This window comes from Callithrix jacchus, chromosome 10, assembly GCF_049354715.1.
Source record: "Callithrix jacchus isolate 240 chromosome 10, calJac240_pri, whole genome shotgun sequence".
In the NCBI taxonomy this organism is placed as follows: Eukaryota; Metazoa; Chordata; class Mammalia; order Primates; family Cebidae; genus Callithrix; species Callithrix jacchus.
In genome coordinates, this window is record NC_133511.1 from 24,542,841 (window position 1) to 24,559,268 (window position 16,428).

General features: G+C 38.0%; 1 protein-coding gene and 1 long non-coding RNA gene across 12 annotated transcripts in view; one reads left to right on the forward strand and one right to left on the reverse strand.

Moving 5' to 3' along the window:
- Nucleotides 1–682: 682 nt before the first annotated feature.
- On the reverse strand, nt 683–5,231 carry LOC144578057 (uncharacterized). The gene is made up of 2 exons (XR_013523124.1): nt 4,968–5,231; nt 683–2,140 (listed from the first exon to the last, which is right to left on the reverse strand). It is a non-coding gene; the product is annotated as an uncharacterized LOC144578057 (long non-coding RNA).
- The window catches only part of CCDC15 (coiled-coil domain containing 15), a 120,268-nt gene continuing 108,849 nt past the window's right edge, over nt 5,010–16,428 (forward strand). For 10 of the 11 annotated variants that reach the window (XM_054241695.2, XM_035264972.3, XM_009007049.4 and 7 more), the window contains exons 1-4: nt 5,010–5,264; nt 5,601–5,786; nt 10,804–10,953; nt 11,515–11,703. In XM_054241695.2, coding sequence (XP_054097670.2) covers nt 5,610–5,786; nt 10,804–10,953; nt 11,515–11,703 — 516 coding nt within the window. In that variant the 5' untranslated portion in view covers nt 5,010–5,264; nt 5,601–5,609. Of the gene's footprint in view, nt 5,265–5,600; nt 5,787–10,693; nt 10,954–11,514; nt 11,704–16,428 lie in introns of those variants that run through there. The other variant, XM_035264979.3, reaches the window with a different exon arrangement.

Here is a 16,428-nt window from a genome sequence, read left to right on the forward strand (position 1 = left end):
AGTGGTAGTTGGCAACCAGTCAGGTGAATATGGTGGATGAGGCAAAACTTTATAGTTTTCATTTGTTCAACTTTTGAAGGGTTGGTTGTGCGACATGCGGTCAGGTGTTGTAGTTGTCGTGGAGAAGAATTGGGGCCTGTTGACCAATGTTGGCTGCAGGCAATTGCAGTTTTCAGTGCCTCATTGATTTGCTGAGCATCCTTCTTAGATGTAATGGTTTCACCAGGATTTAGAAAGCCATAGTGGATCAGACTAGCAGCATACCACCAGTGACCAATCACCTGTTTCTGGTGCTTTGGGATGTGCTGCGGAGCTTCTTCTGGGTCCAACCACTGACCTGGTCATTGCCAGTTGTTGTATAAAATCTACTTTTCGTAGCATGTCTCAATCCAATTGAGGAATGTTTCATTGCTGTATAGAATAAGAGAGGACAACACTTCAAAATGATGATTCTTTCAATTTTTCAGTTGGCTCACAAAGGCATCCACTTATAGAGCTTTTCACCTTTCCAATTTGCTTCAAATGCTGAGTGACAGGATGATCAACATTGAGTTCTTAGGCAACTTCTTGTATATTTATAAGAGGATCAGCTTCAATGACTGCTCTCAATTTATTGTTGTCAACTTTCTCTGGTTGCCCACTACGCTCCTCATCTTCAAGGCTCCCGTTTCCTTTGCAAATCTTTCTTTCTTTTTTTTAATTTAATTGCGACAGAGTCTCGCTCTGTTGCTAGAGTGCAGTGGTGTGACCTTGGATCATTACAACCTCTGCCTCCCAGGTTCAAGTGATTCTCCCACCTAAGCCTCCTGAGTAGCTGGGATTACAGGTGCGTGCCACTACACCCAGCTAATTTTTGCATTTTTAGTAGAGACAGGATTTCACCATGTTGCCTTGGCTGGTCACGAATTCTTAATCTCAAGTGACTGGCCTTGGTCTCCCAAAGTGCTGGGATTACAGGCATGAGCCACTGTGCCTGGCCATCCTTTGCAAAACTGCTTGAACCACTACTGCACTGTATGTTCATTAGCAGTTCCTGGGCGAAATGCGTTCTTAAAGTTGCTGGTTGTCTCTGCTGCTTTACGGCCCATTTTGAACTTGAATAAGAAAACTGCTCACATTTGGTTTTTGTCTAACATCATTTCCATAGCCTAAAATAAACGAACAGTCACTAGCCAAAAAAAACTGCAAGGTGAGAAAAGCCCATTTAACTGATGTATAACATACATTTATTAAAGCACGTATTCCAATATCAAACGGCAAATTCCAACAACGTGAAAACCAGAATTACTTTTGCAGTCACCTAATAGTAGCTGTTTTTTGTTCCTTGCCCCGCTGGGTGAAGGTAGGATGGGTTTCCTTCTTGCTATTCAGTTACTCAGTGCTATTGCTACACTAACTTCTCCCTTTTTCTTAACCTCATCTTTAACTTTGAACCTCATGTCACCAGACTATACCATGCTTGGCTTTCCAAGCTATGCTTACGCACCAACCTCCAAGCCTTTTCCTGAAATTCCTTGAAAATTGTTGCTCCTGGCTCTCTCCAACATCATTCTTATTATATTTTTTGGTGATTTCAGTATCCTCAAGGATCATCCATTCAATGCTCTGGTGCTTGGTTTCTATGACCTCTTCTTCTCCAGTGATCTTTTTCTTTAACTTACCTTAGCTTTCCCTTCTTGGGTCATACCATAAGCTTTGACAGCACCAATAACCACAGCCTCTCCATACACTCAGCTTCAAGCATCCTACTGTCAGATCACCACCTCTTATTTCAGCACATTCTTTTGATGAGCTCTAACAAATCTTAGCCCCCATAGGGACATACAACTTACTGACTCTACTGATTTTTCATTGTCTCTTACCTTCTACTTGTCTCATATAACAAATGACCCTCAAATTTAGCATCTTAATACAACAAACATTATCTCACACAGTTTCTGGTTGGGTGGTCAGGCTCAGAGTCTCTTATGAGGCTGCAGTCAAGTCGCTAGTTGACAGTAGTCTCTGAAGACTTGATTAGGGCTGGAGGGTCTACTTCCACGTTCATTCACAGGGATGCTGGCAGAACGTTTCAGTTTCTTGCCACGTGTACTTCTTTATAGAACTGCTAATGATGTACATGGCTTCCTTCAGAGCAGATCTGAGATGGAGGGAGGGAGGGAGAGAGAGTGAGCAAGCAAGAGCACGTGAGCATGTCTATTATAACCTAACTCTGTAGTAATATACCATCCCTTCTGCCATATTCTGCTGGTCATACAGACCAACCTAGGTACAATGTGGGAGGGGACTATACAAAGGTGTGAACACCAAAAGGTGGGGATCATTAGGGGCCATCTTGGAGGATGGCTAGAATACTATTTTACAGAGAAAACAGAATAATCAGAAGAAAATTTCCATAAGCTCCTACCACCATATTACCTAATTATCACTATACTGTATAATCTAACTTTACTGCTATTATTATAATTAACTATACCTCCTGGTATCTAAAGCCAGTCCCTCCACTTGTTTACTAGGTTCCATTTCCTCTGCCCTCTTGAGGATATACAGTCATGTGACACATAACAACATTTTGGTCAATGAAGGACCACATATATGATGGTGGTCCCATAAAATTGTAATACTGTATTTTTGCTGTATCTTTTCTATGTTTAGATATAGAAATATTTACCACTGTGTTACAAATGCCTATAGTATTCAATACAGTAACATGCTTGATGTAGCCTAGGGACAATATGCTATACCATATAGCCTCGATGTGTAGTAGACTATAGCATTTAGGTTTGGGTAAGTACACTCTATGAGGTTGGCACAAAGTCAAATTTACCTAACAATGCATTTCTCAAAATGTATCCCCATCTTTAAGTGACATGTGACTGTAGATCCCCAAATTCTCTCAGATCTCTCCTGCATCATGTGTTTTCTCCTGTCTACTGGATAATTTCCACCAATGAAGAATATATACTATGATCTTAAAGAACTCTCTTATGATCCTACCTCTACATTCAGCCACCTGTTTCACTGTGTCCCTTCACAACAAAATTCATGGAAAGAATTGTCTAAAATTGCTGTCTCCAATTTCTTCTCCTACTCTTTCTTGCCTAACAGGCTTTTGCTCTCCAACTGCTCTAAAAGACACTGCTCTTTTTAAAGTTATCAATGACTTCCACGTGGTCAAATCCAAAAGTCAATTTTCAGTCCTCATCTTATTTGATTTATCAGCAGGATTTAACACAGATGGTCTGCCCTCAGTGGACCATTTCTTTTTCACCTGGCTTTCAAGGTATGACACCCCCATGGTTTTCTTCCTTAGTTTATGGACAAATCCTTCTCAGTCTCTTAGCATTCTCCTCCTCCTCTTCTGCTCAGTCTCTGTAATAGTGAAATACCCTAGGGCTGTTTTAGGATCTATTATTTTATTTGTCTATATTCAACCCCTTGCTGATTCCATCCAGTTTAATGGCTTTAAATCTACAGGCTAACAACTCTTAGATTTACATTTTCAGCCCAGAACTCTTCTCTGAGCTCCAGACGCTTTTCCTTATACTATCTTCTTGGATGTTGATTAGGTAAGTAAAACTTAATCTGCCCTAAACTGAACTCCTGATCTTCCCCTTTCCAAATCTACTCCTTCCACTGTTTTCACGGTGTCAGTAAATAGTAATTTCATCCTGACAGTTGCTCAGAATGAAGCCCCTAGTTTTCCTTGACATCTCTCTTAGACAATCCATATCCAAACCTTTAACAGATCCTGAAAGTTTTGCCTCCCAAATACATACAGAATGCAATCACTTAACATGATCTCAACCACCACTTCCTTGATCCGACATCACAATCCCTTATCCTAATTATTGCAATAGCCACCTAATTGGTCTTCTTTACCGTCTATTTTCAATAGAGCACTCAGAATTATTTTTTTAAATTTAAATCACATTATGGTGTTCCTTTGCTTCAAACCTTGCTCCAGTGGCTCCCCATCTCAACATCTATGGTGGCTTACATGTTCGATTCGATCGCCTGCCCTTCCATTTTTGACCTCCTGTCTCAACATTCTTCCACCCTCCCTCTGCTCCAGTCACACTGTCCCCACCTCGGGGCGTTTGTACTTGCTGTTTTATCTGGCACACGTTTAGAAAGCCTCCGTTGAAAAGCACAGTGGCTTCTTCTATTATCTCGTTTAAGTCTTTGCTCAAAAGTACCTCAGTGCAGCTTCTCTGGACATTCTAGTATTTTATCCCTCCCATCCCCACCCTGCCCACTACACTCCCTATCCTCTTAGCTTTTACTACACATCACACACGTTTACTTACTCATTGTTTATTCGCTTATTTCCCCCTCACTCTACTGTGAATTCACTGAGCAGGGATATTTGTTTCGTTTATACCTGTGTATCTCCGGTGCTTAGAACAGTACGGGTGTATAAAAAGCTCGCAGTATTGCGGTGAGCCGAGATTGCGCCATTGCACTCCAGCCTGGGTAACAAGACCGAAACTCCGTCTCAAAAAAAAAAAAAAAAAAAAAAAAAAAAAAAAAGCTCGCAGTAATGTATGTTAACCTAATGAATAAATTATCCCACAGAGATAATCGAGTGTCTCCGGATTACAGCAGAGCTTGCAGCAGAGAGGGAGACCACTCAGGACGCCGTGATGTCCAAATATAGCATGCATGAAACAGCGTGGTAAAATGAGCTGCACAAAGAATCCGAAAAATTTGTTAGCTTAGTTTGTTTCTCCAGGAAGCCGTGCTTCCCTCTACTGGGAACCCTGGCCCGCACAGTCGGCCAGATCACAAGCCCAACGCATCCCTTTCGGAGAGATTTAGGAGGACTCGGGGCTGGAACTTCAGTCCCACCAAGCCTCAGACAGCGCATTACCCAGCAACCGCGTTCACCCACACATTCCCGCCCCTTCAGCCGGACAGGAAAAGGAAATGACCGAACCACGGAAGCCCGAAACCCCGCCTCTCACCTCTTCCCACCTGCAGGAGGGGACGCGGGGTCCGGAAGGGGCGGACACAAGGCTACGGAAGGGCGGGACGGAGCGGCCCACCCAAAAGTGGCGGTTTACTTGAGGCAGTTCCCTTAGTACCCGGAGTAGACTGAGTCTGCGGTTAGCGGTGGGCGGACTCCTGGCTAGTGCTGTCTCAGCAGGAGTGGGCCTCGGGGCCTCAGAAGCAGGCTTTTATCTGGTCCGAGGCACCTAGCCGTTCAGCGCGTCTTCCCATAACCGGATACCGATAATTGGAACTCTCGGCTGCAGACCCAGGTTTCCGCCCCTCCCTTTGCCTCCGGGCTGCGGCTGTCATTCCGCCCTTCCCGCCTCGATGCGTCCACAGCTGGGCACAGTCTTCGTTCTTTCATTCCCATCCTTTCTCTTCCCTCTCATCGCCATTTCTTCTAGAAGGCAACTTAAAAACCTTTCTTGCCTTTTTATCTCTTCCCTTTTCTTCCTTTTTCTCTAGAATACTTTTTTTCAAATCTGTGCCAGTCTTCTGCCTCCAGGGCTTCTCTCCTTTTCACGGGCCTATGGCTCATGTGTTAGGAGGTTGAACTTTTAATGCAGTGGTTTGAAGATTTTAAGCTTTTTCTTTCTCCTAACCAGGAGTCACAGATGCTGGGAAGTATGGCCCGAAAGAAACCTCGAAATAACACACGGTTGCCCCTGGCTTTAAACCCCTTGAAGAGCAAGGACGTGTTGGCAGTGCTGGCTGAGAGGAACCAGGCTATAGTACCCGTTGGGGCATGGGTGGAACCTGCCTCACCAGATAGTTCGGAAATCCCAGCATATGTGAGTGTCAGTTTGATCCAAATATGGTGGGGTTTCCCACCACCCTTTTTATTGGTTTTCTCTAATCTGGGTGCTTAAAGATGAAGAGTCCGAGGCTGCTGTTTCTATTCGGCCATAAATAGATTATGTCCTTACATTAGAATTATAGAACAAACAAGTATTTGCTAAAACTTGACTGCAACTTCAGTTGGCATAATCAAATACTACTCACCTACTATAATATATAGACCATAATCTACATGCAACAGGTTATATAGATACATATCTGTGTATCAGTTTACTTCAGACTCTTGATTGCTTGCTGTGCCCAAGACATAAGCACTGTCTACATCTTCCAGACACTGCAACTTAGTATGGATGATAGTTGACATACTTTAAGTAATATTAATTGGTTGCTTAAGGTTTATGATAAATTTTGTAATGAGGATTCAGGCAAAATCGGGGTAATAGAATAAAGGAGAAGGGGATGAACTCTGGTAATCTGAGAAAGTCTAACTAGAAATTCTGAAATTTCTGATAGTCTCTCACTAAACTTTGCCCCTTAGCTATTTGTTCAAATTTAAATTGGCACCTACCACATTGTGTTATAAGAGATTGTTTATATATCTTTTCCTGATGCAGTGTGAGCTCCTTGAGCTTTGAGGACAAATCTCATTTATCATCACATTCCCACTTTTATCTTAAAGGCTGCCTAATAAATATAGACACTCATGAAATATTTATGAAAGGCACAAAATGTCTTCTGTATATATAGACAAGGTGCTGAACATGGATGAAAAAAGTATGAGGTATGTTCCCTCAGTATACTTGATCTCAGAGGAGAAATGAGATATATTTAAAGTAAATGTTAAAAGTAATGGAATATACTATATTCATTTTACTTTTGTTTGCACATATGTATGTATATCATTGATTTATTCCTACTTTGCCTATTTCCAAAACGGATTTTAAGAGTCTAGGTGGTATATCTAAGTTCTAAGAATATAATGCTTAATCAAAGAAGAAGCTCTGACGTTGGGTTGATGTGACCCAGGAAAGCGTAATGAAGAATTTGAATAATCGGAGAAGGGAAGGGAATGATTCTCCTATTAAGGAAAATGGGGAGAGTAAGAAGTAAGAAAAGTTCGGGATTCTAAGGGTAGATTAGATCGGTTGGAGTGGAAAATTTACTAGGAGAATGGTTGTTGACAGGATTATGGAAAATAGGGATGGTAGAGAACCATAGGAAATTTTGGAGAAAGGATTGACTTTAATTGTTTAATATTTACAGATGAATTTTATGATCAACCAGTGTTTTGAGTAGATAATTTGCTTCAAAGATTTTGAAGGATACAGAGTGATTGGATCCTGGGGATAAATTGTCATTATAGCAATTTAAGCATGAAGTATAGCATACAAACTTGGTTAGTGGTAAGGAATAGAGAAGAAAAGCCTTGAAAAAGGATGGTTAAAGTACTTGAGCCCACGAGTTTGAGGCTGTAGTAAGCTGTGATCATGCTACTGCACTTTAGCCGAGGCAACAGAATGAGACCCCATCTCTGCGAATAAAAAAAAAAAGAGAGAAAAGGAATGGAATGAGAAGGGATAAATGCAAGAAACACCCCACAAAACTCAGTAAGATTTGTTATAAAGGTATTTCGGTATTTAAGTTGTTGACACCTCTTTTTGATTGCTCAAATTATATCTGTATAATATCAGTAGTATCAACATGCCTAAAATTTGACACCATCAAGCTTTTTCTATGTTAAGAAGTATAGAATATGGTATTCACAGACATTAACTTAAAATAGTCTTGGAACATGGATAAACATGTCTCATTTTCCTGATTTAAAAATTTCTGATCAATTCCAGCCAAAGGGAGTTTGATCGAACATCTAATAGAACTCCTTATAGCTTTAGCATGTCTAGTCTGGGTATCCATCCTTATTAACAGATATAGCTCTGTCAGCTCAAAATAAATGCTGAATAGTTTACTTCTAAAGCTTGGCCCTTAGATCATGTTTGTTCTAAAGAGAAACTTCTAATCATTTTTCTCCCCAAAATTTCAGGGGACCATCAGGATTCCTAAAAATATCATAGCTTTAGACTACCTCCCCCGCAATAATTATTAATAAATTAGCATCAAAAGACACTGCTGTTTTATCATCATATATAGGTATTGCATTATTTTATAATTTGTTTGGGTTATCTTTTGCTATGTAACTAACCACCCCAGAACTTAGTGGTATAAAGCAGGTAATACTATGTATCAGGAATTTGAGTAGGGTACTATGGTAATGGCTTGTTTCTGCTCCATAGTGTCTGGGGCCTCAGCTGGGGCTCAAGTAACTGGACATGTCTGGGACATATTGACTATTTTCTGGCTGTTGGTTGGAGCTAGAAAATAGTCAGGCTATCCCAGTCATGTGGCACCTGCTAGACTGTAATGTTCAAGATGGCTTTCTTATTCACATATCTGACACTTGGGCTAGGATAACTAGAATGTCTGGATGCTGGCTAGATATGTTTCTCTTTTCATATGGCTTCTCTGTTTGACTAACTTGGGCTTCCTCACAGCATGGTAATCTCAGGGTAGCCAGAATTTTTTACAGTGCTGACTTTCTTCAGAATGAGCACTCTTAAGAACCCAGGTGGAAGTTGCTTTATGACCTGGCTTGGGAAATCACAGAGCGCATTTGCCTCATTTTGTTAGATATTTAGAATCAGATTAAATTCACTTTGGGAGAGGACTGCCCAAGAGCATGAGGGCTAGGAGACTTGATTCATTGAGGAGAGATCTAACTGCTATGTCATTAAGCACCAACTCCATCATATGTGAATGTGTTCTTTGGATGTTGTGAGAAACTCTTCATTCCATATGGCCCTCTTGGATAGTCCATAAGGTGCATAAAGGCTATGAGAAGTTAGCTGTATAGTCAAAACAACATTTCACTGTGCTTAACCCTTTATTTCCAAAATTTATTTCATTCTGGGAACCTCTGAACATCCCACAGAACAAGTGTTCTTGGGTTTTGGTGGCCTTGCGCTATGGTACTTGCTAAGAAAAGAAGGTTTCTAAAATTTTGTATACTCTTATATTTGGTTTACAGTTGAGATACACAATCTGTAATCAGTCATACACTTCTGTAAGATGTTTGATAATCTTATGGAGCAAAAGAGGAGCAGAGAAAATGGAAGTAAAACAAAGAGGCTGAATGGCTTAAACTTGTCTGGGGCTTGAGTTAATCTGGGGCAGTTGTTCAGGCTTTATTATATATATGTTTCTCCTTTGGAATTATTTTAACTAATTGTTCTTTGACACTTTATACTCCACTAGAATAGTTTATGCAATAGACTTCTTGGAAATTTTAACTTAAATTGAAATTTGAATGCATTTGATTTTGAGAATTTAATGACAGCCTGTAAAATGATCTGAGGTACCCTTCAGAACTGGAAGTCGGAATCACTGAGTTAGAAGAAAGAATAAGTAGGAGATATGATGATGATTTTATTTAGTTAGAAAATTCCTATTGAAAGAGAGATGTAGTCAAGAGAAAAGTAGTGTAGAGAGAAACATAATTGTTGGAGTCAGAAACTTCTAGTTCTGTTACTAGTCAGCTATATTAAAATTAATCTTTCTGAATCCCAGTTTCCTCATCTGTAACATAAGGGATAAGAATACATATTACCAAACGTGGTTTTGAGGATAGAAAATGGAGTTAAAATATTTGTCATGTAATAGATCCATAATAATGATAAATGATGTTATGATGATGACTGTGATTATTATTCAGAGCACTTAGAGGAGATAAATACAGATCAAGCACTCAAATGGGACAAAGTATGCCAGATTGTTTAGAACAAGCTTGTCCAACATGTGGCCATGGGCCTAGGATGTGGCATGCTGCATGTGGCCCAGGATGGCTTTGAATGTGGCCCAACATAAATTAATACATTTTTATTTTTTTTTTTGATGGAGTCTTGCTCTGTTGCCCAGGCTGGAGTGCAATGGCACAATCTCAGCTTACTGCAACCTTCACCTCCCCGGTTCAAGTGAGTCTCCTGCCTCAGCTTCCCAAGTAGTTGGGATTACAGGTGCCCACCACCATGCCTGGCCAATTTTTGTATTTTTAGTAGAAACAGGGTTTCGCCATGTTGGTCAGACTGGTCTTGAACTCCTGATCTCAGGTAATCCACCCGCCTTGGCCTCCCAAAGTGCTGGGGTTACAGGCATGTGCCACTGTGCCTTGCCTAAATTAATACATTTTCTTAAAACGCTATGAGTTTTTTTGTGATTTTTTTTTTTTAAGCTCATCAGCTGTCCTTAGTGTATTTTATGTAACAGTTCTTCCAGTGTGGCCTGCGGAAGCCAAAAAATTGGGCATGCCTGGTTTAGAATATGTTTTGGAATTAAACAATTATATAAATATGTATTGACTATCCTTATAGTCAAGGCTCTGTACTTCATGCTGTAGGGGAAACAAGGGAGAATTGAATACATATCCTGCCCTCGAAGAGTTTATAATCTAATAGGGGAGTCAAGAAGTATGATCCTCAGTTAACATTGGTGAAATGAGAAGTGTTATTAGAGGGCTTAGAGAAAGAAAGTGTTGTGGGAAGTGCTGAGGAGTGGATATTAAATGGTTGTGAAAACTGAGTAGGCCTTTACTAGGTGGAGATGAGAGGAAAGGCATGCCAAATTAAAAATGGAGCATAATGCCGAGTATGAAGACATTTTGCAATAGGACATATTTGGTGAGTGGTAAATAACCTGGTGTCTTGACTATTTATTCCATTTTAGAAAATGTGTAACATATGATAGGTTTAATTTGGTTCATTAGAATTAATGAAGACACCTTTAGTTCTAGTTCAAAAAAATATTAAGATTTGATTTGAGTACTCATGCATTTCAATTTTCTTTTGTACAGAATGGAATTATTTTTTTCAGGATTGTATCCTGACTGCTCTGTGTTTACAACAGCCCTAATGGACAAAACTGCTGACATTTAAGTTCATTTTCTATCTTTCATCTTTAAAGACATCAGCATATTTGATTGAGGAAGAACTAAAGGAACAGCTAAGAAAAAAACAAGAAGCTTTGAAACATTTTCAGAAACAAGTTAAATACCGAGTAAATCAACAAATTAGATTGAGAAAAAAGCAGGAGCTTCAGAAGTCGTATGAAAGAGTAAGTTCAAAAGTGAGCCTGAGTAAAGATTGAATGGAAAGTATGTGTGTATGTAATAAGCTATTAGGCGGTAACAGAATTACTTTCCTTTGATTGTGTGCTTGATATAATCTGATTCAGTAGTGAGGACAGTAGATTTTTATGTAGAGAAACCATGTTTTATTCCTATGTTCTGACTCATTTTTTTGTTTTTACCAAAACAAAATGAAAGGTGCCAGTAAACACAGTGTCAGGATTTTGAGTTCAGACTTGAGTTTGAATTCTGGCTTTGCCACTTATTAGCTATTGGCTAAGCATTTTTAGCTAATTACTTCATTGATTGTAGTTTCTTCATCCATAAAATAAGGATATGATACTTCTCTCATAGGATTGTGTGTGAATTAGATGAGATAACCTAAATTATTAGCACATGGGAGGTACCTGGTAAATGTTAGTTCCTCTGCCAGCTAAAGCCTCTCCCCTGCCCCCACCCCAATTTAAAATCCTGAATTGCTTAGAGGCATTATTGGATTGCTCTGTATTGGAGTAGAATGTTACTATCCCCCTTTCTTCTTTTTGTAGGCAGAAAAAGAAGGCTCCATAGCTATGCAGTCTTCACCAGCATACTTAACTTTCAAAAGGACAGGTGTTTTTCCAAAGAATTTAAATGCCGTTATTGGAAGTTCTAGGTTATCTCCTTCCCTGATGCTTGGGGAGGGAACAGATGATGAAGAGAATCAGAATGAATTATTCCAACAACAAGCCCAGGCTGTAAGTACCTGTGCATTTTATTTTATGTCTATGATATTTTCCCCATCCTGTAAACTATAAATATGACATCTATGGTATGAGGTAGAGATTAAGAGTTACTGCGTTCAGCTTCACTTTTTATAATCACTTCTTTTTTGTTTTAGCTTTGTAAAGTGGAGAATAGTGGGATAGTGCTTTTTAAAATTTTAAAATTTTCATTTATTTGTTTTTCGTAAGACACTCTAAAATTAACTAAAGAAAGGTGCCAGAGTGTGGGAATTCAAAAGCACTTTAGGTCAAGAACATGGATTTTCCCAATTATACTGAAATTATATTCTGGGTAAGCTACTATTAGTTTGTAGTATACAGAGAGAAATGATTCTTACCTTTGTTGCAAAGAAGTTAGTACACATGGGAGCATTTCATTTATTGTTTATGTTTGTCTCATTTTTCTGTTTTTTAATCTGATTATCACAATAAATGAATCTATAGTTGTAGGTTAAGGAATAATATAATAAATGCATAACGTATTTAGAGTTTTTAGAAAAATGTAATTGTTATTTAGTGACTCATTTTATATAACTAATATTTAAAAATTAACCACCGTGAGTAGACTCATCCATTCAGATTGCTTGCCTCTGTCCAGTTAGCCCCAAACTTAGCATACCTGAGCTTTTGTCCAGTTGATATAGTCTTCAGCTGTGCTTCAGGAATTGTTCTTCATCTTATTTAAAATGTATTCCTAGAAATAATGAAAGGAAGAGAAAAAACATGGAAAATTATGAGTATTTGAAAATAAAAGCTGTATTATTGCTTAAGTTAACATACTTGGTCATAATTTAATTATGCTATTTCCTACTAATGGGAAAAGCTTTAGAAGCAAACATTATCATGTTGAAATACTATTAAAATTTTTTCTTTGTTCCCTACTGTTTGACTCTTTCTTGTCATTGTTTAGTTTGTAAGAATCAGTTTTATTTGTTAGGAAATATTTATTGAGCCAAGCACTGCATAAAGTACAAGGAATAGAACATTGACTTAAGACACATAGTCCTTGCTTTTGTGGTGCTTAATAGCTAATACTTCATCTGTATAATAGGTAAATAGAACTCATCAGTCAGAGCAGTGTTTGCATTTGCTGTTTGTTATGCATTGTAGTGATACTAAGGAAATGTGAAATAGGACCATGGGTTTACATTTTCAGGTAGAGATATAAAACTAGTAGACCACTCATTCTGTTAGCCAATAATAGAGAGAAATTTTCTATATTTTGCAATAAAGTTGTGCTATGGGAGTTCAGAAATTTTTAAGGAAGCCGTAGGGGAAGCATTCATTGGAGAGATAGAATTGGACTACACGTTACTCTGTTGCCTGGGCTGGAGTGCAGTGGTAGAATCTTGGCTCACTGCAGCCTCTTCTTGCCTGGTTCAAGAGATTCTCCTGATTCTCCTGCCTCACAACCCCAAGTAGCTGGGATCATGGTACCCGCCATTGTGCCTGGCTAATTTTTGCATTTTTAGTAGAGATGGGGTTTCACCTTGTTGGCCAGGCTGGTCTTGAACGCCTGAGCTCAAGGGATCTGTCCACTTCAGCCTTCCAAAGTGCTGGGATTACAGGCATGAATCACTGCACCTGGCCAAGATTTTTTTTCTTAAAAAAAAAAAACCTAGAAATTGCAGTGAGCTTGGTGTATTTGGGAATAAGTGATGGACCCTTTCTAATTGATAGTTTAAGTTTTTATAACCATCCCCGCAGCTTTTTTTTTTTTGTGGTGGGAAGGGGGAAAGGACATTAACTACTGAAGAATGTTCAGGGACTTCACTATTTTGAACTTGTAAACTTTGTCTATATATGACTCCATGACAATAGATGCTTTTTAATCTTACCACTTCTGTTGCAGTTTTTAACCACTAGATGTCACTGTGAAACTAAACAATGAGACAGTTGGGGCGCTAATTCCCTTAGTTTATCTAAAACTGGTTGGGTAAATGGTACACATAATTTACTTTCTGAATGTTTAGTACATGTCTCAGTTTTCTTGTGTCGGAGTTATAGAAACATGGAATCTTGAGGATTTTAAAAATTCATCTGATATTGAAACATTTATGCATAAAATGATTTGATGTCTGGAATATACTTAAATGATGTAGTAGGAAGTTACGGATGAAGCAAGATTGGCTAGGAGTTGATAATGCTAAAGTGAGGTATCCATATCTGTCCATGGCAGTTCATTATAGTGTTCTGATTACTTCTGTATATGTTTGAAGTTTTCTATAGGTTTGAATTTATTTAAACTTGAATTAAATGTTAAAAAAGGATATTATCTGGTCCTACCTTTCTCTCTCTAAGGAATTCAATTCTCTATATTATCTCTAATATATATATATGGCCGTCTAATTCCTACCACAGCACCTCCACTATTGGACAACTTACGACTTTTTCAGATGGGTCATTTTATTTTTTGAAGACTTGAAATTATTGCAAGTATTTTTTTAATATGTTGAGTCAAAAATCTTCTTTCCTATAATTTTTATCCATTGATCCTAATTTTGCCCTCTCAGGTAATAAAAAATAAAATGTTATCTGAGAGCACTTCAAGTATTTGATCATAGTTACCATTTTTCTTTTTCGGGTTTCTGTGTTCCTAATGCTTGTTGATTTCTTCTGAGTGTTATTTTGTTTTTCAATATTATTCCGAAAAAGGGCCTCAAAAACAACACAACACTGTATTTCAAATATGATTTGGCCAGGATCTCTCTTAATCTGCACCCCCACCTCACCGTCTACTTGATAATACTTGGTATTACCTGCTTGTTCAAAGGTCAGTTAAGATTAGTTGCCTAAAGTTAGGCGCTAGAATTATAGACAGGAAGAAGTTTTAAGTGATCTTATAATAGAGAACCAGTATTTTCTTTTCGTTAGGACTGATATTCGTCTTTAGGGATTGAGTTTCTGAAATGTCTCTGACAACTGCATTTTGAGGGGGAATTGAAGAACAACTGATCATTGTTTTAATCTCACCATATAATAACTGTATTTTTTCTGTCCCTATTCAGTTTGCTACTATTTTGTAGCATGGTTTATTCCAGCTTTTGGTTTCTCACTGAATCTTTTACTATCTTATTTTTATTTTGATTCTGTCTTTACTGTGCTAGTTTCCCAGCTTTTTAAAACCATGGAAATAATTACTTTTTGTAGTAAAGCTTTAAGTAATGTGAAATAACCTGCTACATTCTTGTAATCTAGCAAGAGTATTTCAGTCAGGCACTTTTGACTGCAAGAACTCAGGCTAACCCAAGCAAGGGAAAGTTAATTTTAAAAATACACATGGGTTAATAAGGGAAGAATCAGCATCTCACACAAACCAAAACTCCCTTGAGGAATGCAACTGGAGAGTTTTTCTGGTTGAGGTCGCTCCAGTGACCCCAAGAGCATGGGATCTTTGATCTTCGCACTAAAATTTGATCATTAGCTTCATTGACTCAGTTCTTCTCATAGCGTGACCAGCCTTCCCTATTGGTCTAAGATCAAGGGGTTTCCAGGACATGGGAATTTCAGTGTTAAAACTGGGACAGTTCTAGGTAAACTAGTATAGTTGGTCACATTGTGTCTACACGTATGCTTCTCTCTTTAATCATTTTTCTACTACTAACTGGTATTGTCATCTCTTCATCACAGCTTTGTAACTTTGGTACGCTTTAGCTTTTTTTTTTTTTTTTCTTTTTTTTTCATTTTAGAACCTTTTATGTTCAGATCCTCTCTCTAACTTTTCTCTGAATATTTCCTAGTTTATGAACTGAAGTAAGGAATATTTATTGGCCCAGCTTGCCTTTTTGTGCTGGGTCTACATTACTGGTGATCTTACAGGTTGATAGCTACAGTGACAAAAAAGATACTGCAACTTGCTGCAATACATTGGGATTCATGGGTTATAAAAAATGGCTCATGTGAGTTCAACTTTTAATGTGTAGTATTTTACACATTAAAAAAATTAAATTGATTAAATTGATTTTTAATCATACTGATTTTTAACTGAAAAGTTTAACACATTTAAAAATCATGATGATATAATTTGCAAATAAACCACATTGTAGCTGAATAGAATTCAGCTTTGGTTAGATTTTTATGGCATTAACAATACACTTTAAATTGTTAAAGTGGACAATACTTTATTGTCCATGACAGTAAAGTAGGTAAAATTCTATAAATCTCATCTATACTCTTTTCTCATGACCTACATAATATTATTAATTAATTCATTTTGTTTCATTTATGCAGTTACATATAAATTCTGTCTTATCGCTGATTGGCCAAAAATTTACTCAAAAAGAACTGAAGAAAATATGAACAATATCGTAGGTAGAGATCCATATTTTTCAAATTTTATCCTCATACTTGCTTCATGTTTTAAATTTTACTGTCTAATCATTGTTTGCTTTAGATTTTAAGATTTAAATCTCAAAATTTTTTATATAGTACAATTTTTGTTTTGTTACAAAGAGGTCCTTTTGCTAATTGTTTATGTTTCTGTGTACAAAATAGACATTTGGTGTGCAGAAGACACTGCATCAAGGCCTATTTTTACTTGATATACTGCTGTACAAACCTTGCTCCAATCAGCTAAAGCTAGAGAGGAAGTTGCCTAAGGCTGCCCTTTTAATAAGGCTTGTGGGCCTGGCAGTATTCCTTAGAAGCTACTGTGATTTTGTTGTCTGGTATATCTGGGATATATAGTCTCTAGGGCTC